The 20,175-nt window shown below is 49.2% G+C and overlaps 7 protein-coding genes across 7 annotated transcripts; 3 read left to right on the forward strand and 4 right to left on the reverse strand.

Annotated features, from left to right (window-relative positions):
* Positions 1-117: 117 nt before the first annotated feature.
* On the reverse strand, positions 118-834 carry CGCA056_v005453 (Uncharacterized protein; the record flags this gene model as incomplete). Its single annotated transcript, XM_037320705.1, has 1 exon — positions 118-834. One exon carries the CDS (start codon positions 832-834, stop codon positions 118-120), a length of 717 nt encoding a protein of 238 aa, XP_037181131.1.
* A 506-nt stretch (positions 835-1,340) lies between these two features.
* CGCA056_v005454 (uncharacterized protein) lies at positions 1,341-1,979 on the forward strand (the record flags this gene model as incomplete). The annotated part of the gene is made up of 2 exons (XM_037320706.1): positions 1,341-1,485; positions 1,588-1,979. The coding sequence occupies 2 exons, from the start codon at positions 1,341-1,343 to the stop codon at positions 1,977-1,979; spliced, it is 537 nt and encodes a 178-aa protein (XP_037181130.1).
* An 830-nt stretch (positions 1,980-2,809) lies between these two features.
* COX2-3 (Cytochrome P450 monooxygenase COX2) lies at positions 2,810-4,603 on the forward strand (the record flags this gene model as incomplete). Its single annotated transcript, XM_037320707.1, has 3 exons — positions 2,810-3,223; positions 3,308-4,291; positions 4,361-4,603. The coding sequence occupies 3 exons, from the start codon at positions 2,810-2,812 to the stop codon at positions 4,601-4,603; spliced, it is 1,641 nt and encodes a 546-aa protein (XP_037180735.1).
* Positions 4,604-5,072: 469 nt separating this feature from the next.
* On the reverse strand, positions 5,073-6,445 carry cntA-1 (Carnitine monooxygenase oxygenase subunit; the record flags this gene model as incomplete). The annotated part of the gene is made up of 4 exons (XM_037320708.1): positions 5,073-5,508; positions 5,578-5,750; positions 5,811-6,109; positions 6,166-6,445. The coding sequence occupies 4 exons, from the start codon at positions 6,443-6,445 to the stop codon at positions 5,073-5,075; spliced, it is 1,188 nt and encodes a 395-aa protein (XP_037181128.1).
* A 6,424-nt stretch (positions 6,446-12,869) lies between these two features.
* Positions 12,870-13,262, forward strand: CGCA056_v005457 (uncharacterized protein; the record flags this gene model as incomplete). The annotated part of the gene is made up of 1 exon (XM_037320709.1): positions 12,870-13,262. One exon carries the CDS (start codon positions 12,870-12,872, stop codon positions 13,260-13,262), a length of 393 nt encoding a protein of 130 aa, XP_037181127.1.
* A 410-nt stretch (positions 13,263-13,672) lies between these two features.
* CGCA056_v005458 (uncharacterized protein) lies at positions 13,673-15,265 on the reverse strand (the record flags this gene model as incomplete). Its single annotated transcript, XM_037320710.1, has 3 exons — positions 13,673-13,677; positions 13,739-15,046; positions 15,115-15,265. 3 exons carry the CDS (start codon positions 15,263-15,265, stop codon positions 13,673-13,675), a joined length of 1,464 nt encoding a protein of 487 aa, XP_037180734.1.
* A 3,352-nt stretch (positions 15,266-18,617) lies between these two features.
* ADH1 (Alcohol dehydrogenase 1) lies at positions 18,618-19,813 on the reverse strand (the record flags this gene model as incomplete). Its single annotated transcript, XM_037320711.1, has 3 exons — positions 18,618-18,653; positions 18,708-19,721; positions 19,784-19,813. The coding sequence occupies 3 exons, from the start codon at positions 19,811-19,813 to the stop codon at positions 18,618-18,620; spliced, it is 1,080 nt and encodes a 359-aa protein (XP_037180733.1).
* Between the last annotated feature and the right edge of the window lie 362 nt (positions 19,814-20,175).

Genomic DNA, 20,175 nt, shown 5'->3' on the forward strand with positions numbered 1-20,175 from the left:
GAACAAATTGGACACGAAATGACTTCACTACACTATCCGAGCACATTCTTATAGCTGTCCCAGTTCCGGATGTCAATTGGTTTACGTAATTTTCTATGGAACATGATCAAGTCCTATCTACTTTAAGCTGTTCTGTCCCAGTTTGCCCTCTCTGATCTCTTTGTGAATCCCGCTGTTCCCTTCCAACCCCGCGTGAGTGGCGTCGTCCATACCGGGAATCACCATGTCAAAGGTGTCCCGAATGACCGCATACTGGAAGTAACCACAACGAGCGATTGGTTGCGTTTTCTTGACATCCAATTTTCCGTCTGTAAGCACGTCATCGTGGATGTGAACAGCTACAACTCTGCCGATGACGACGTCGACAGTTCCCATTGGTGGGTTGGCAGGCAACCTGATAGTCGAGTGATAGACGCACTCAAACTTCACTGGACTGTCTTTAACCATGGGAACGGGATCTCCAGGCAGTGAATGGCTGTATTCCTTACGCAGCCCGGCGCGCTCAAACTCGTCCACTGCGTATCCAACCTGTTCTGCGGAAATGTTGACGGCTTCGCGCAAGTCCCATGTTGCGAGATTCCAGCAGAACTTTCCGGTCGACTCGACATTACGGACCGTATCTTTTCTTTGCATGTCTGGTTTCTGGTTGGCTGAAAACATGACGTAGGGAGGATCAAATGTCAGGTTGTTGAACTGCGAATAGGGCGCAAGATTATGTACGGTAGAGTCCGTGGCCGAGACGGTTGAGATCCAGCCGATTGGACGTGGAACTACGCATGCTTTGAAAGGATCATGCGGGAGGTTGTGTGCAGTTTTGCCTGGCTCGTAGTACATAGTGGTGGTATTGTAGTGGCAATTGCCAAATTTAAGCAGAGAAAGTCTGATGTCGATGGCCTGTCAGTGTAATTAATAATGAAAAAGCATGTCCATTTCCTCCGAGTCGCGGACGACTGGCTGTCTATGCTATACAATATATCGAAAAGCAGCAGTAATCTTTTCTTTCCATCATTGAGCTCGGCCCAGACGCGGCTTGTTCAATGCGGGGGTGGAGCACGCTCCGCAGCATCGGATGGAAAACCCGGCCGAAGAAACGAACCCCGACGATACAGAACTTGGATCACTAAGCTTTACTTTTTCGAGTTCCGGAGTTTATTGTACCTCGCCCGGTCCGAATGAGGCAGTAATTTGAAGAAGTCCGTCGGCAAGCTCACATATAATCCTCTCGGTCTCCTTCCTGCTACATCATATTCTGTTCAGCGGTTCTGTATCCAACCCCCACCTCCTGAGTAATATCACCTGTAACCCATTTGCCCAACGGTTTTCAAATCATCCTTTCAATCATGGAGGATGACGATGTTGAGATTGGTCCTGGCCGTGACATCCCCACGGACGGAATTCCGGTCAATTTCGTGCCGGCCAAAGCTGGCGAAACTTTCAAACTAGGACTGATAACCTGTCGCGTTTTGGAAGACGGGTCGCGAACCAGTAAGATTCCCCCGATGAGTCCAAATGAAGTTTTGTGGTGGAGGCGTCAGATTGGAGGCACGTTCCAAGTTGCATGCTAACAAGTATATTCCGTGTGACAAGACAATCGCATCGGCGCGGCTGAGTTCACCCTTCCACCAGGCCTCAAGGGGCCGCCGCCGCACTGGCATGAAATGCACGACGAAACTTTCTTGACGACGAAAGGGACTATTCGCTACCACATTCCTAAGCCTGATGGCACCGAGGATATGATTGACGCTAAGGAAGGTGATTATGTGACGGTGCCCGTCCGGGCTCCGCACACGTTCAGCAACCCAACCGACCAAGAGGCCAAGTTTTACAACACGTACACGCCCGCCTACTACATCAACTACTTCAAGTTGCTAGGAACCTACGTGAAGGAAGGAAAGCCGATTTCGCCAAAGGAGCATCTGGACGCAATGTCAAACTATGCCACAATCCCGGTGCCTCGCAAGTACATGGAAAAGAAATAGTCAGAAGATAGTCAAACGCTGCATTGAGTCATTTGAGCTATCATCAAAGCCGTCAATAAATGGTCGCATTCTTAAAGCACAGTGACGCGTGATTTTATCCTCAGAAATTCTTCTCAGTCCGCTCGTTATTTACTCTGATGGTTTGACGAGGACTTTTACTCCCCAGTTGCCGACGTTACTTATTGCTTCATTCTATTATTCTAGGGGCTTCATTTATATTGGTATTTCATCGATTCTTACAATCTTTCTTTTTACCATGGTTTTATCGCCATTGTCCCTCTCGTCATCGCCCCTATCGCTTTCTTGGCCATATTGCCGTAGCCCTTATCGTTGCTGTGATCACTATCCGCCCGTGCTCGAAAAGGGAACAAACGATTTCGCGTGTGGCCTCTCTTATCTCATCACATGAAGTACACCTGGCTCAAACATGGCAACCCTGGACCAAACATCGGTATCGCTGTAGGACGCTTATCTCAGATTTGTTCGGGCTAGCGTATGCAGGACACGGAGTTTCGGCCGGCGGGCAGCGGACGTCGCATTTGATTTTCAGATTCGCTCATTGGCCACCGATTTGTCCCGCATTGAACTCCCACGTACGTGACCGACGGCCACGAACCTTTCGTGGGCCAAGGCACGGGTTGAGCGAATCCGGCCGAGACAAACGAGCATACAGGGACACAAGTGTATGGTAGGTGATTGAGAACGTATGTAGGCACATCAATGACCTCCCATCCAGACCTCTTCTCTGACGGGCAGTACCTCCGCGTCAGTACACATTCAAAACGTTGACTTCACTTTCTCCATATCACCACTCCTCAAGGCCAAACACAATGGCCTTTTTGGGGCTCATTATTGTATGCTCTTTGGCTACTGTCGCCTTTGGCATCATTTACGTCTTCGTTGACTATGTTCGCGTCCTCCGACTCAGGCAGAAAATGGCTCCAGGGCCTTTTCCACTGCCCCTCTTTGGCAACATCTTTCACATCCCACCTATCAGACAATGGAAAAAGTTCGAGGAATGGTCCTTGAAGTATCACTCCCCAATCATCACCATTTGGGATGGCCACACCCCCATCATGATCTGCAATGATGCTTGGTCAATGTCCGAGCTTTGTGACAAGCGCGCAAATACTTATTCTTCCAGAGCCGTGAAGACACTAACCGGCAAGGTGTTTGGTCTTCACAAGTTCAATCAAGCCGGCCTTCAATACGGAGAGCAGTGGCGTATACATCGCAGACTTACCGTAAGCAACCCTTTCCGAGGGCAATAACAAAACAACAAGCCGATATTTTCATCGTTCAAGGCTAATCATCCTCTTATCAAATAGCATTCTGCCGCAAATGCCCAAGTTGTGCAAACGTATCGTCAGATGCAAGCCAACGAAGCCAAGCTATTGATCAAGGATTGCCTAGAGGACTCTGAGAGATTCGTCTCGAGTGCCTTGCGATTCACCGTCTCCATCGTGTCCGTCATTGCTTGGGGCAGGCGTATCAGCAGCGAGAATGACACAGTTCTGAAGGTTGCGCAAGCCTTTGTCGGCAGCGCGAACCTTGGTTTCCCGGGGAAAACGTACACAGAGGCTATCCCATTTCTTACCAAGATGCCGCCGTGGCTGAATCCGCTCCCGAACCAACTCAGAAAACTTGCCGAGACCTCCAACAAGTACTTCTATGCCTTGTCTGCAGAGGGCGCGGAGGCATCGCGAGACAACTTTGCAAAGAGGCTCCTCAGGGAGAAGGAAGAACATGGCCTAAGCAAGGTCGAGATCTCGAATTTGACGGGAAACTTCATTGGCGCCGGTGTTGACACGACAACTAGTGCAATGTTGACATTCATCCTGGCCATGTGTCTTAATCAAGATGTTCAGACCAAAGCCCAGGAGGAAATTGACCGCGTCATCGGCCAAGGCAGATACCCTGATTGGTCGGACGAGGACAATCTACCCTACGTTGCGGCTATCATCAACGAGACTCTTCGTTGGCGACCCCCGTTTGCGCTGGGAGGCCCTGCTCATGCTCCCATTCAAGATGATGTCTACGACGGATATCTCTTTCCGAAAGGGACTGCCATCATTGGCAACCTCTACGCCATTCAGCGTAACCCTCGGGAGTATCCCCAACCCGACAGGTTCTGGCCAGAGCGGTTCCTGGACGGCTTCAATAGGCCTGCCTACCCGAACAAGAGGGGTCACAACACGTTTGGCTGGGGCCGTCGCGTTTGCAGTGGAGAGGCTCTTGCGCAACAAAGTCTTTACTTCACGATTGTGTCCCTGCTCTGGGCTTTCCGAATCCTCCCGGGCCTTGACGATCAGGTGAGTTCTTCGTGTTACTGGAGAGCCCTGGCTGTTCCATCTCAAACCTCGTGCTAATATATCACACAGGGCAAAGAGATTGTGCCGGACCCTGACGCCTACACAACTTCTCAGGTAAACCGACCAATGCCCTTCAAGTTGCGACTGTTGCCTAGGTCGGAGTCTATTGCGAGACTTATTAAACAAGAGGCCCAGGAGGCCAGACTGGAGCTTCGGGCCTACGATGCTGACACCACCGTCACGTTTGAAAGTGCCCAGTCGATTTCTCTCGATATGCCCATCTCCAAGGCAGAAAAGAACTCGGGCTTGTAGTGTTCGCATTACACAGGCACTCATCCAGGATAGGAGAGCGCCTGTTTAAATTAGATAGGCGTTCTACATTAATCAGTATGCCTGGTGATCTTTCCTCTCACTTGACACAACTTTGTCATTCTCTGGGCTTACGTAGCTGTATATGTCGAGTTTTTCGGAATTCCAGGCTCCAAGCATACGTGCAAATTGCAACTGTCTGCAACCAAAAGGCTGCCTACGTGGACTATTGATATGTACAACATTCTGACTATTTCTCAGTCATTAGATGATAGACATCGTCAGCCATCCGCCTTGACGTAACGTTTACCATGACCCGGTCAACCAGATGACCACACTTAGAAACTCTTTCCAAGACCTGAGCCGAGATCAGCGGTGCACGGAAGCTTTGGGAACTTGCATAGTCGCAGGAGATGAAATGACAATAAATTTAGTTACAAATTTCTACCAAATATTGCTTCTGGATCCTCCTTTACCATGCCAATCCTTCAGGGGCAGAGCCGCCACGGAGTGCGGAATTCTCGCAGACACCCCGGCAAAACGCTTCATCTTGTTCTGCAGAAGACTTGGTTGCCTGAACAGGACCTCTGCGAGCAGGCCACCACTCTGCTCCGCGTTTCTTCTCCTCATCCACGTGCTCATGAAGCATTCCTTTGACTCTGCCAATGACATAGACAACGGCTTCCTCTACATCAGGGTGGAACGGCCCGGTCATGTAAGTATCGCTGTTGAGGTTTGCCTGGGAGCCATTGGCCAGCCATTTATCCTCTGACTCGACCTGACTGAAGAAGTCGAGCTTCTCCTTGACTTGCTCCGGGGTCGCTGATTTAGATCGATAAACCTCGTATCGCATCAAACTAGTGGTTGCAGATGTTGGGACGATGGACATCATGTAGAAGAATACCGGGCTGTGATAAATGTCAGAACCGCAGGCCTCCAATCAAGACTTCGCTCAATGTGACAAAGTATAGACTCACGTCAAAGTGACAGAGGCGTTGGGAAACATGTACGTCGGGCTGACTGAGCCCGAGCGCTGCTCTCCCTTTGCGCCCAAATGCGCAACCCAATACTTTTCAAGGCCGTAGTTCATCTGCTTGTTGCCCTTGAAAAATGGCGCAAGTCCAGGATGCGCCGTGGGACAATGGTAGCACTAAGAACTTTCAACAACTGACCAGTACCATACCGGGGTATTTGGCTTTGACTGACTAACCTCGTTATAGTTCTCAATCAATGTCTTCCAGTTGAACTTGCCCTCCATCGACCAGGTGTGATTGTACTCATAATCACTCATGTCAAAATTCTCCAGTCGAGGCTGGGTGTCAACACCGCCAAATTGCTCCTCCCAGCTCAATGTGGGTTTTTCGGCGGCGTCCAGGTTCACCCAGAAGAAGCCCAGGCGGTCCACATGACTGTGAACCTTGTACAACTTGTACTCCTCCTTGTCGAAGTCCTCAACGTGATCGAAGCGGGGAGCCTTGGCTAAGTTTCCGTTCATGCTGTATGACCAGCCTGTGAAGCGGTCAGGACTACCTTGAAATCTTGCTATTCAATGCGAAGAGCCTTACCATGATATTTACAAGACAACACGAATGCTTTGCCTTCATTCTCGTGGACAATCGGGAAAGCCCTGTGGCGGCAGATATTGAGAAATGCGTTGATGTTTCCTGCTCGGTCCTTGATGATGAAGAAAGGGTAGCCTGCCATCTCATAGCGGGCGTATTTCCCAGGCTCATTGAACTGGTGAATGTGAGAAACGAGGATCCATGATTTGCTGAATATCGCTCGCCGTTCCAACTGATAGAACCCTGGCTCGCGGTACCAAGAAGCTGGAAGTGTGCTCTGCATATTGATCGATTTGTGATGTGCTCGAGGCTAGCCTAAGTCCTAGGATTACTGGTTCTACAATAACACACCCTGTAAAGTGAGTTCTTTTAGAGCTTGCAGTTAGCTTGAAGCTTCAAATCCAACCCGGCTCTGGCTACTGCTAGTTCGTGTAAGCCACCGGCCGAACGATACGGAAGTACATAATGCCAAGAGTCCTATGTTTCGGCATTCCGAAACAGGCCGAATGCCGATGATTACAAAAAGCATACCCAGAGATTGGAAAACACTGGGCAAAGGACTGGGCTCGGGTCGTCGGCCGAGCATTCCGTGTCCCGCATCAGCCCCCGCCTTTGTCGGAAAGGCGGGGCCACCCAGCGGGCCTGTGACTTCGACGATGCTACTCTGTACACTTCTCCAACTTCAGATTCGTTTAAACCCACCGAAAGACTTTAGTTCTGTGCAGCTGGAGTACAGCCTCTGTTCAACCACATGACTTCTAATCCAATTTCCAGAATGAATAATAGTCTAACCGTGTATGAGCACTAGCAAGGTTACAGTTAAATGATAAATTTGCCAGTCGACATCGGCACTTTGGCTGCTGTCAACCCACAGATTAACATACGGCAGTGAGAAAGGTGCGCCTCCAGGCGGCAAACTGCGAAGGAGAAAGTTAGGAGGGAAGAAGGGGAACTCACAGAATAAACAAAGACCTCCATCAACGGAGGTTGGTCAATTCATTCCACAGCTCTGACGGTCTGGGGATTACAAAAGAACTCGGACGAATACGATTGGATTACAGACAAATATGATCAATAGACAGCGATCTGGAATTAATTCTATAAACACTGCCCAAACCTACATGTATTCTGAATTCTCATTCACTGCATCGATGTAAGGGGCTGGCCCCTAGGCTTGTTCAACGTAGAGGTGCCGTCGATTGACTATTCTAAGCTGAAGAAGGAAGAAGGGACTTTACAGGGATAGGCGCCTAGCGGCGGTGAAGCACACCGGGGCTAGGCGGTGTGCTGCGGCAGAATAGTGGACCCGGCGGAGCTGGGTCTCGGTAGCTGCTCCGGCAAAGCCGGAGATCTCGGCCGGGCTCTAGCCCGTGATATCACCCCCCTGCTCCCCTCCGCCGGCGCGCCCGCGGCGCTAAGGCTGGGTCCCTATTATGCTCTATCGCAGAGCTGTAACGGCGTTCGTAAGCCTCTATTGCTTCTGTCCCCTGGAGCGTCTTAATAGGCTCCTAGGTCCTCTCTGTATATCCTTCCCACTTAACCAGAACCTCGCGGCGTCGCCTGCGCCCTCGACGCTTCCAGGTAGCAGCGTTAATACTCTCTATATTCCAGGTCTCTTCGCCTTTATCGTCTATAATTGGTGGCGGCTGCTCATTATCTAACGTTTGACTGGGTAAGGGGTTGTTACCTGCGCGCTTCAGGATATCTATATAGAAGCATAGGTATATAGCTGCTGGTATATCAAGCTCTACCATATATAGTGAGATGACTTTTGTAACTATATACTTATGGTGTAGCTAATCCAGTTTCTTGCAAGGCCTAGGGGATCTATAATAACCTATATAAAGCCAGACTTTGTCGCCTACTTCTAGTCTCTCTGTAGGCTGGCGCTTCACATTAGCCAGTTCCTCGTAGCGTTGCTGCGTTGACGTAAGGGTTGATTAGGCCATATCCATCACATCTTGAAGCCTTATTACTAACTTGCGTGCTTAGCCCTCACAGGTGCCCTCAGGGCTTGCTGGGTTTGCTTCCTTAACCATAATAGGCTCTAGGTTATATCTATGCTCTAGGAAGAAGCTACTCATCCTAATAGCGCTATTATCGCAGCTACAAAGCGCTAGCTGAGCTGCTGGAAGGTTATATGCCTAGTCCTTCTGTGAGTAGGTGGCGTAGTTGCATAAGTAGGCCTAGATCTCCTGGTTTATCCTCTCTAGGCCTCTATCAGTCTGCAGGTGGCAGGTGGTGCTAAGCTGCTGCTCTATTCCCAAAAGCTTGCAGAACTGCCGCTAGAAGCAGCTTATCCAGTTGCTCCCTCTGTCGCTCATAATTAACATAGGGATGCTGTGAAACCTAAAGTGGCAGTTTAGGAATCATTTAGCATAGGCTTCAGCTTCTATACTTTCTATCGCCTTGAGAGTTACGCCTTTACCTAGCTGGTTGATAATTACCTAAAGATATCTCTCACCCTTATCTATAAGGGGAAGGTTAGTAATGAAATCTATAGCGAGGTTGCTTTATATATGCTGTGGTATCAGTAGTAGTTTCAGAAGTCCCTTAAAATGTTCCCTCTAGATATAACTGCGCCTATAACTATCGCAGTTATAGCAGAAACGCTATACTAGGTGCAACTGAATAGGCTAGTAAAACCGTCTACTAACCAGCATAAGGGTGTTATCTCTTCCTAGATAGCCACTAAGCACTAAGTTGTAGGTGCTTTAAACGATATAAGTGTGTAGCCTGTTTATATTATTATCTAGATCTTTATTACCTAATACCTAAATCTGATCTCTAAACAGTAGTTAGTTGCTATTATCAATCTTACACTTAGCGATCTGAACTTTTAGCTTAAGGCTTAGAGGGAAGCTTCTTTCTTGTTATTTCACAGCAGTATAGGCCTGCTGGTAGACTTCATCTTATCCTTAGGTCTGATCCTAGAGTTGCTATAGTTCTTTATCATTAGTAAATATAAGCATTAATAGTGCTGTCTCTATATATTATATACATGCTGAGGGTAGGGTTGCTTCTGGGAGGAGCTATAGGATTCAACCTTATTTACGCTTATCCTCTAGAGACGTAGGTACGTCTTATTCACATCTAGAGAGTGCATCTGGCACTACTGCTTTACTTCCTAGCTGGTATTATATTTTGAAGTTATACTGTGATAGTTCCTCTGCCTATGAGCTTTGCTGTTCTGTAAGCTTCTGCTTTGTTATAAAGTACTTTCGGTTCTTATAGTCTGATAGGATCCTAAAGTGGCTGACACTCTATAGCTTTACTCTCTATTCTTATAGACAGCTCATAATAGCTAGCATCTCCTTATCATATATCGGATAGTTGAACTAGGCAGCGTTAAGCTGCTGTAAGTGGTAGGCTACTGCGTGACGTCTGCTATGCTTATCTTCCTGTGAGAGTACGCCTCTAAGGGTAAAGCTGGAGCAATCAGCCTCAACATAAGTTGTGCGCTCAGGGTCCAGTTGATATAGAACAGGCTTAGCAGCAAAGATCCTCTTAAGCTCCTAGAATGCTGCTTCTTATTCCTTACCCCAGCAGAAGGGGACACCCTTCTTTATAAGAGCTATCAGGGGTCCAGCAATCTCTAAGTATGCTGGGATGAAGATCCAGTAGTAGTTTGCAAATCTAAGGAAGCTTCAGACTCCTTTAACTGTCTTTAGAGCTGCCTATTCCTTAATCGCCTTCAGTTTCTCAGGGTCGCAAGAGATACTAACTCCAGCTGTAATAATAAACCCTAGGTACTTAACTATCTTCACAGAGAATGCGCACTTATGAGGGTCTAAATATAGCCCTGCCGCAGTAAGCTTATATAGTACTAGCTTAACCTTTGCTTTATAGTCTTATCGTAAGCTGTTTAAGTAGATCAGGATGTTATCTATATATACTGTTGCAAAGTCGTCTAGATACTCTTAAAGTATGCTGTTAATATATCGTTGGAATATAGTGGGGGCTCCTGTGAGCCTAAAGGGGATAACTAGCTATTTAAATAGCCTATATCTCGTCTGGAAGGCTGTCTTATACTCCTCTCCCTAAGCGATCTGGATCTTATGGAACGCTGCTATTACGTCTAGCTTAGTGAACCACTTAGCAGCGCTAACAGTCTATAGCGTCTCTCAAATCAAGGGAAGAGGGTATCAGTCGCACTTAGTAAGCTTGTTAAGAGCGTGGTAGTTAATGTAGAAACATATTTCTCTGTTCAGTTTATATATAAATAGTACTGAGGCTGATGCTTCTAAGCTGCTAGTGCAGATGAAGCCCTTATTAAGTAGGTCTTATAGAGTCTTATGGAAGATGAGGAGTTCTTCTCATAACATGCTATAGAGCAGACCCTATAGTAGTATAGCTTTATTACTACTAACGTCCTATTTGATAGGGATCCTATGGTCGACCCTAGGGCGATACAGTAGAAGGTTAGCAGCTTCATCAGGTTGGAATAGCTTGTGGAACTCAGCTAGTATAGCTAGCGGAAGGAGGGCCTTTAGGTCTGCCTTCTCAGTCTTCTTTATAAGAGCCTTCTGTATATCTGCTAAGCTGATCGCTTGAACTTTATATCTAGTAGTGCCTTTAGTGTGTTAATATGCCCTCTTATAGAGCGTTGCAAAAGGGGCTCCTAGGAGCAAGCGGGCAGTCCTAATCTGGCGTACTTATTCTAGCTCTTCCTCGCCTTTCAGACGTAGGTCTACACCACCCCTCCTATGCTGTATATGCTGTGCTGCAGCATTATATAGGATATAGTTCCTCTCTATCTATAGCTTCCCTAGGAATAGGTTGTCGCTAAGGCTGTATATAGTATATATAAAGATCTTCTCGTTATAACTGCATAGCTTAAGGTTAAAGATAACTACGCCTATTGCTTTCGTAGCACCTATACTATCGCTAAAGCTGCCTATTACCTGCTCAGAGCGGTCTACTATAGGCAGGCGGAGCTTACAGGCTATGTTGTAGTTGATAAGGGCGTATAGGTCGCACCTAGTGTCCACTAGGGTGTCCGCCTGAGTGCCTCTATATATGCAGGTAGTGATCACTACTGACTTGCTGCTTATATGATGCTTAAACTGCTTCTATTCTGTGATATCACTAGACTTTGCCTCTAACGCCTGACTTTGCGTTAGAGTTACTCTTTTCCTAAGCTCTCTTCAGCCTCAGAACTTCTCAACTCATCTGTAGCACTATTATTGCTGCTCTCCTCTAGCTTCTTAGCTTTCTTAACCTTCTTAACCTTCTTTGGTCCTGAACGCTTTAGCTTAGGGCACTATATAGCGATATAGCCTATCTTGTTACAGTGGTAATATCAGCGACTATCCTTATGTGGTTGCTTACTACCCTCAGACTTAGATGAGGAGGAGTAGCATCTGTGGCGCTGTGGTTCTATAGCTCTCTTCTTGTTCCTTGCGCAGCTTACGCTGGTTATAACTATATCACTATCGTCGTTATAGTGCCTGCTTGCTTTAGGGGCTCTAGGGCGGTATGAGCTGTTCCTATGCATTATAGCTAGAAGTCTCTCTAGCCTTGCAGCTACATCTTATATATATATAAGCTATCTATAGTAGTTATTAATAGGGAGGTCGACAGTAATAAGAGCTTGCTAGAGCTGCATACTAAGTGCTCCCTTGAGGAGGGTTATCTTCGCCTGGTCTGCCTAACTTACCCCTCCAGCTTCTGACAGTATTCTCTCAAATTAGGGGAGAAAAGAGGCGAGAGACTGATCGTCCTGTTGCTAGATCGTTTATAGCGTAGCAGCTGCATAAGAGGTAGCATTTAGGTCCTTATATATACAGTCTAAGTACCTTATAAACTCAGAGGGGTCTTATTTACCCTTAGGGCCACCAGCAGCATAGAAGGTAGCAACAACTTGCTGAGGGTTAATATTAAAGCGTGAGTTAATATAATACTAGACCTCAGCCTTACCCCCTATACACTATATATCCAGGGTTATCTTATTACGTATTTGCTGAGACTATGCTAGGTAGTCTTTACGCTTTCCTGTGAACTTTAGGGGATTCAGTAGGGGCTTCTTTTGCCCTTCAGCTACCTTCACTATACCGTCACTTAGAGCCTGTATAGTTATATCAGCTGTGGATAGGGTCAGTATGCTACTTGCAAGCAGCGTAGGGGTTGCTCTATCTGGTGACATAAGCCTATTTAGAGCTGTCAAGAGCTGCGTCATCTAGGTTGACTGCTAGACTATCTGGTCCTAAAGAGGACGTATGCTTACGTTCACCGCTTCGTTGATCCGGCGGTCAATTTCAGCGTTCATCACATCGTTTGCGCTACCCTCTAGCGAATCCATCCTGTCGCACTCGTGAGGTTTTATATAGCGTCTTTATTATTAAGCTTAGAATATATAAGGGGCTAGCCCCTAGGCTTGTTCAACATAGAGGTGCTGTCGATTGACTATTCTAAGCTGAAGAAGGAAGAAGGGACTTTACAGGGATAGGCGCCTAGCGGCGGTGAAGCACACCAGGGCTAGGCGGTGTGCTGCGGCAGAATAGTGGACCCAGCGGAGCCGGGTCTCAGTAACTGCTCCGGCAAAGCCGGAGATCTCGGCCGGGCTCTAGCCCGTGACAATCGAGAAGTAGAACCTATCACCTACTTTGATTCACACTCCTCACCCTCAGCCCATGTCTTCCTCTAGCGCTATCTAGCTCAACGGTTTGACGACTCGTGAAGCAATCGCCGATGCTGCGTACCACATCATGTCTGCCTTTGACGAGAACGACGCCTCTCTGCTCGCGTCCGCTATGACCCCGGATGTTGCTCTAACTATCAACGGCAATGATGTGTCTAGCTTCGAAAACGTCAAGGCCCACAGCCTCAACACTGTGGGCCCGATGGATACGACCCATTTTGTAACCAACATTCGCATTGACGTTGCGGACAATGACGACCCATTGCGACCTTGGCCTCTGGCTCAGCATTACACTCGTGGGGATGAACTCGGCTCGAGCGAGAGAAGGCTGCTCGGAGGATCAAAACATGTCATGGAGCTCAGTGAAGACGACAACGATGGGCTTTGGAAGGTCAATATGTGGCACATGAAGGCAGTATGGAGAGAGGGAGGTATGAGGTGGTTGCACCGGAAAGCTTGAGTTGCTTTCGCTCTTGCGAAAGTAAGTTTTTGTGGGGCCAATTGGTTGGGTAATAATTTCCCCTTTTCATTGCTAACTCTCAAGGGTGTCCTAGCCATAGGTAAACTGCTGGAGATTTCGTATTGTAACTCGAAAGTTTAAACGGGAAAACGTTAGCAGGTAGGTTACCATCAAACCTGTCAAGGCCCACGCCTACTCTCAGCCATCGTGTAAGCAAGTTCAACGTATTGAAAGTTGGGGTCGGGAGCGGAGAGAGAGACAGTTGTATCAGTCAATGCATATCCTTCTTGATTGACTAAAGGCTATGGTAGGGTATTCTCGAACTATATTATTTCATCTGATTCATAACTCATCCAACACTACTGGCAGCTACCTGCTATGTCGCCGTATCCAACCCCATACATCGCCCTTTATCCTATGTCGGACGTGTTGGTTGAATCCATAAGTAATTGCGTTTGCAAACCCAATAAATTGACTTGAGCTCTGGAGGGCGGCCAGAACTCGACTTTGAGATGTATTGCCAGAGGCCTCCATAAGACGGTTGACGAGGCCGGGAATCCACAACAGAACGTACATGACGGGGTACGCGTTGAGAAGCATCATGCGCTTGATCTCGCGCTCAACCTTTCTCGTCTGTGACCGGATGGGGAAGTCGCTCATCATCGTGGCCGTCACGTTCTCAGCAGCGGGCTGCTTGCTGGCGACGTTCTTGAGGCTTGGGTTTTGCGGGAAATCTCTGGCGGAGAAGTCTCTCTTTGGTGGCATGCGCCACTCCAGAGTTGAGCTCCTGCTCCTGGATCCCTTGCGCTTGGAGGACAGGTCAGGGAACCCGTACTTGGAAAACCGTGCGGACATGGCTGATGGCCTTCGCATGTCGCGATGGTAGGCAGAGGGCCCTCCGAACTGGCTTTGTTGCAGCTTATCCTCCTGCTCAAGGTATGAGAATCTGGCCTCGGAAGCCTGGCTCAAGTCCATCTCGTTGTCGTCAAAGCGGGATATCCTTGCGGACATTTTTCTCTGTCCCTCCACGTCATCAGCGGTGACAGATGCCCTCGCTGGCTTTGTAATGGGCTCGACCCCTTCGTCTGATTCAAAGGAGACAGTCCGCTCGGTCGGACCAACACCACCGCTGACCTTGTTCGACCACTCCTTCAATTCGTCGTCGTCCGGTGTCGATGTCGTCTTGAACGGTTCCTTGAACGTGGGCTTCGGTCGTTCGAATTGGTCCATTTCTAACTCAGGCGTTGGGATAATCTCGAATCCTTGCTTTTTGCGAATGGAAGAGGCCATGACGTTGCCGACACTAGAGCCAGAGTTGGTTGAATCGTAGAGGGGATCTGACGTGTCGACCATGGAGCGGAAGTGGCGGCCGAGGTACCACCAGACGTAGAGGTAGATGAGTATCGTAGTAAAGATGATGGCGAAGCGCCATCCGTGTGTAAGGGAGTATCGAAGGTCGGGTCGGTTGCGGGAGATCCAACACCAGTTGCCGCTGACGGGTTCCATCTGGCCCATGCCGGTCGCCGTGGCGCTCGTGATGATCGGGACCACCCAGACGGAAGCGCAAATGATGAACTTCCTGAATGTCGAAGTATTGGGCATGTACGTCTTCCGTGTAATGGTGAGGAAAGTGACTACGGCTATGGCTAAGATGGAGAAGTCGGAGGCTTGGACAGATAGCTGCCCAATCATGCCGTTCAGCACGCATGCCGCGCCGGGCCTCAGATCTTTGTCTTTGATGAAGATGATTCCGGATACGGTATTGTTGAGAGAGTTGATGAACTCTTTTGGAAAGAGGCTCGAGTCAGCATCTTCCACCAAGGGAAGCCACAACTGGCGATCAATGACTTACCGGCCAACGTCAGGTTGAGGACGAGAGCATGGCGGAAAGAGCGTTGTTGATCGTGGTAGAAAATGAAGGAAATTAACACGCCCGTAGTTGCTAGAAAAGAGAGGATGCTACCCGTGAGGGTAACGGATGCGACTGCCGCATCAAAGGCCATCGTGAACCCGCACGCCGTAGATGTTGGTTAGCATCCACGCGCGACGACTTCGCGGCGGTCTCAAAGTGGGAAATGGGTATCGTCTTGTACGAAAGCCAGTGCGCACGTCTTCCAGGACCGTGGGCTGGGCGATATTGGTTATCCGTTACACGGATGGAGTCACGGGTCAGCGGTGCGAGTCATGAAGTCGTTGCGACGTGGGTCTCCATCCCCTGAAGCTTTTCTATTTATTGAGTGATTGACATACGCGATGCCATCTGAAGTCGAGAACCACCCGACGCGAGTCTAAAATGCCTGCCTTTACCCCAAGGTGCACCTTACAATGTCGGGATGTCTTGCAGGACAAGACGCTCTGGGAAATCGATGCCATTGAAGCACGACATGAGGCTGGTGATACGCCTCAGAGAGTTGCAAAGACAACACGCTGAGGTTGCAAGGGTCAATGGACAGAGGCGCGCCCATTATGAACTAAGACAAGGTCCCCCTTAATCAACGCTTGGCGTTTTGGAATGTAGCATCCAGCGTCTGGACCCGCTGCATAACCCGGAAATCGTTAGCTGATGCTCAAAACCGTTAGGCGAAGGCGCAGTTCCACGTGGATTCTTGTGTCAGAAAACGCATTCGGCACCCCGATCTAACCGCAGATGTGCATGTTGAAGGGTTCATCCGTTGTCCCAAGTCTGTGGGCACTCGAGCTGGGCGCGCGTCTGTCGCCAACTTACCACGCCTTTGGGGTGGGCATCAGAATGGACATCCCTCACTTCGCGAAGTTGAGGTTATTAACCGCATGTTGCATTCTTTGAAGCGGCTTTTTTTCTCCTCATGTCGCATTCAATTCAGAGTCTTCTGATTATTGTTACGCGAGAGGCAACTTCACTGTTGATCTCTGAGTGTCCGAGCTCAATTCGGTGGTTATAATGCCGTCCGTTATCGACTTCGTTATCGCTTGGCTTGGCGGCTGCAAAATTTTTATGATCTGCTCAATAGGAGTCCAGCGTGTATATGAAAACACTAAATGTCGGCGCCGTGCAAGCACAAACCAAGACACCGAGCCGTTATATCCCGCGGACAGCCCTGTTGTCGGTGGATGTCAATATCAAGGTTTGGAGCCGGTGGCACTTCAAACCATGTACCCCTGAAAATACATTGGGTCTCCCTGCTCGCTTATGCTGTCTTGGCCTGATAGCTGACAGGGTATTCCTATCTCACGGGCAGCTTCCTCTTGTGTTCATGGAGAATGCGAGCAGAATGTTCCACCGGCACAGTCGGATTTTGGAGTCCTTCCGCACCGGCTAGCCCTGTCACGTAATCCAAAGACAGGATCCCATGTGGTTCGGGGGCATCATCCCGCCTCACGGCCAGCCGTTCCTGACGAATTGCAACGGTTCTGGCCTATCGAGGACCAGTCTTCTGACCAATTTCCTCAACTCCGCAAGTTCTCAACCCCACAAGCCGGATGTTGTTCCTTGATTGAAGGCCGGCTGAAGGCTCAGGCCCCCGGTCGTGCACTTGGGCAATTTTTCGTCCCCCTCTTGCTGACCCTCCACACGCGGACGGCATGGGTAAACTGAAACCCAGGCCAACTTACCTCTCCTGGAAAGATTTCGCCACCCTCCCGCACAGGACCTGCTCTGGCGCGGATGCTCTCATATGCCGCAATAACGCAAAGTTCTATTTTGGTCTGGGCCGACTGAACCGCGCGGGAATCGGAAGGCGAGCGAGCCCGCCCAGCCGAGCTAGACCAACCATCTCGCCAGACGCGGCAACGGGAGGGTTGCAAGCAATATATTTAGCGTGATGCCAAAAGAATTGCGTTCGGTGTCGATATCAGTAATCTGCACGCCAAGAGCGAGACTGTGCCGAGTGACGCCGACGATGCCTTCAAAGTCCTCGTCTGAAAATCTCGCACCTTTCGCTCTTGGCTCCCCCAGACTTTCTGTCTCAAGTGATCCATCTCCGGACTGAAAATGGAATGTTGTTTGGCCCCGTTCTGTCTTTCCTCGTGGTTCTGGCCCACGGTTAAAGTTGAGAGAAATTAATCCCCGAGTTTGTTCATTGTTGGCTCCGCTCTGCAGAGGGGCGAAGCGTGGCGGACAAGAAAAGCACAGAGCACATCGCGACGTACGCGAGGATTGTGTCGTGGTGCGCGGAGTTGGACATGAGTCGTGTGAGTGTATGATGTTCAACCACCATGTGTCCGAAACAACGAATGTGCCCTGCTATTACTCCCGACGTGATAATCCGCACGGATAAGTTCGGATTGAAAAAGTTGCCGGCCTGTCGTCTCTGGAACTGGCCCCTGATCGCCAAAATTTCCCCCTTATGGCTGACAATGGGATTCTTCTTCAAGATAAGGCTCCTCCCTGCATCTCGAGGAACATCACGCGTGGCAGTGCGTTCAGAACCTTTAACGTTTCGGAAATTCACACGTCACGGCCGGAAATGTTGCAAGGCAGTTGACGCGTATGATCACGATCGCGGATTGAGCTTAGCGCAGGACCGAGACTTTTTATGAAGCTGCTGTTGGCGTGGCTTGGCGCATCCTTCATCATCACAGAACACTGAAGCGTTCACGGTTTGTGTCTTATCGGAAGAAAAGACTAAAGTATGGAGTCATGGACTCGTTCAACCGAAGTTTCCTGACAGAACTAGGCAGACCCGGATGATGTAACCTTAGCCACGTTATCCCAGCGGCTGCAACCGACTTGCAAGCCATGCAAGATTATTCGCAACCGAGCAGCCCTCAGAAGAATGACATCCTTCCCCAGGCACGACTAATGCTGCGGCTGAGCACTGCTGAAAATGGTTATTGATGCTGAGGTTGACTATACTCGATGGAACACTGCGATGACGAGTTGCTCACGTTGTCTCATCTGACATGATACCAGAGCTGAACATCTCGAACTCCAGTGGTTTCTCTCGTCCGGTGACTTTCTGTGTGATAATCACGTAATTACGGACCATTCAATGCCGGTGGATACAATGTCTCAAGTACCAAAGATTCAGCTTAGCTGAGAAAATTTGCCCCGTAGGGCTAGGTTGAACCATGCGTCGACAGCCAAGTTAGTCTGGACTCTTGAACAAGGTTAAACAGACTTGAACAAACTCTTCGTAGTCGTCGTAGATGGTCGGAAGATACGGTTGTTTGAAAATGACTCAATCAAAATGGGTTATGTTTTCTGAAACTCAAATTGATAGGCTTCGACAACGATATCACATGATGCTGTTCTGGCCCAACCATCACTTCCGCTTTGGCAATTTCTTGATATTGATGAAAGTCCGAATCGAGTGTTGAGATCCCAAAAATGACTGTCTACTTAGAGTTACGGGCTGGTCTGGTGCCTAGTTCGGATCAATCATCCAAAGTCAAAACCCATTTTCCTTGCAGCTGAGGAGAAGTAATTAGTATTGATGGCGCGATACGGCTTTGGGAACTTCTTACCTTTCCAGCGGACATTGTCTGCACCAGTCTTTCCACGTCGTTTAGCTTTGCCCTCTGCACCTTTGGAACGACGACTCGTCGCTTTACGAACTCCAACGCCTCCAGAATATCGGCTCGCGTCCCAACTGAGGAGCTCAGAATCTTCCAACCCTTCGCAATCAGCCAGAGAGGATGGAAGTTCACCAGAGCCTCATGACCCAGGACTGCCACACACATGAGTGTCCCAAACGGCGCAAGTACCTCGAATGCTTGTTGATATGCAGCCAGTGAGGTGGCGGCAACTACGATGGCTTTTGCTCCCTTCTCGCCCGTTACCTTCATCACCTTCTCCCCCAGAGTTCCGGGCTCGGTCACGTCAACATAGTGCTCAGCACCCTGCTCTTTGCAGATTTTGGCCTTCTCCTGTCCAGCATCAATTGCAATAACACGGTATCCCATTGCATGAGCATACGCAACAGCTAGGGCACCAACGCCACCGGCGGCTCCAGAGATTGCAAAATACTGTCCGGGAGTGACGTGGCAGCCCTTGACAGCCTTGTAGGCCGTCACGCCAGCACATAGAATCGGCGCAATCTCCTCGTCGGGAAGATCGTCGAAATGTGGCGGCAGTCTGGCTAGATATCGATACGGGACGAGCGAATATTGGGCGAAGGTACCGTCGTAAGTCTTTCCGGAATGCATCGCCTTGACACATCGAGTCTCTCCTTCATTGACAAGATCCGTGCAGGCATCGCAACTTCCACAGATGTCGCGGGTCCAAGCAATGCCAACTCGTTGGCCTACCTCGACTGAGGGGTCGAGAGAGGAGACATTGGAACCAAGAGCAGCAATTTTGCCAACCCCTTCGTGGCCGAGGATGTTTCCGACAGGTCCAAAATGACCCAGAGCCATGGCAAGGTCTGAAGCACAGAGGCCCGTCACGGAGAGCTTGACGAGAACCTCATTTGGACCGGGTACTGGTCGCGGTTCATCGCGTACTGAGAAGGTCGGCGTAGCGTCAGATGCTTGGGTTGACTACGGTGGGTCAGTTGCCATCCTCGACGCAATCCGAGTCTCTGGTCGCGAGATGAACGTACAGTTAGAACGGCGGCTTTGTGCGTCTCCATCTCGATGGTCTTTGGAATCTTCTATGAATAATTGCTTCTATCTGGCGATAATGGACTGCAGTTGATGAACTAGAAACGAGTTTTGAGAGTTTGACCTGATGTTCCCCGAATCTATGATGTAGTTCCTCCCTTCCCCGCCAATCCCAAGCGGGGGAAGTTCAGACCATTCGGATACGTATTTCCGCCCGTCGGACAGTCCCGCGCGGCCGAGGTCATGGCGGCGAAGGTTTTTCTCTTTTGAGAATGCTGTTCGCTCGAAGATGAATACTGACATGTCCTCTTTGACTCAATCTTGAAGTTGAGGTACAGTATCTCCATCGACGCGTGTGGCAGATGTGGGTTTCCGAGAGCCGCGGGAATTC

The sequence above is a fragment of the Colletotrichum aenigma genome (genome assembly GCF_013390185.1).
Source record: "Colletotrichum aenigma strain Cg56 chromosome Unknown KSG_Cg56_contig03, whole genome shotgun sequence".
Taxonomy (NCBI): Eukaryota; Fungi; Ascomycota; class Sordariomycetes; order Glomerellales; family Glomerellaceae; genus Colletotrichum; species Colletotrichum aenigma.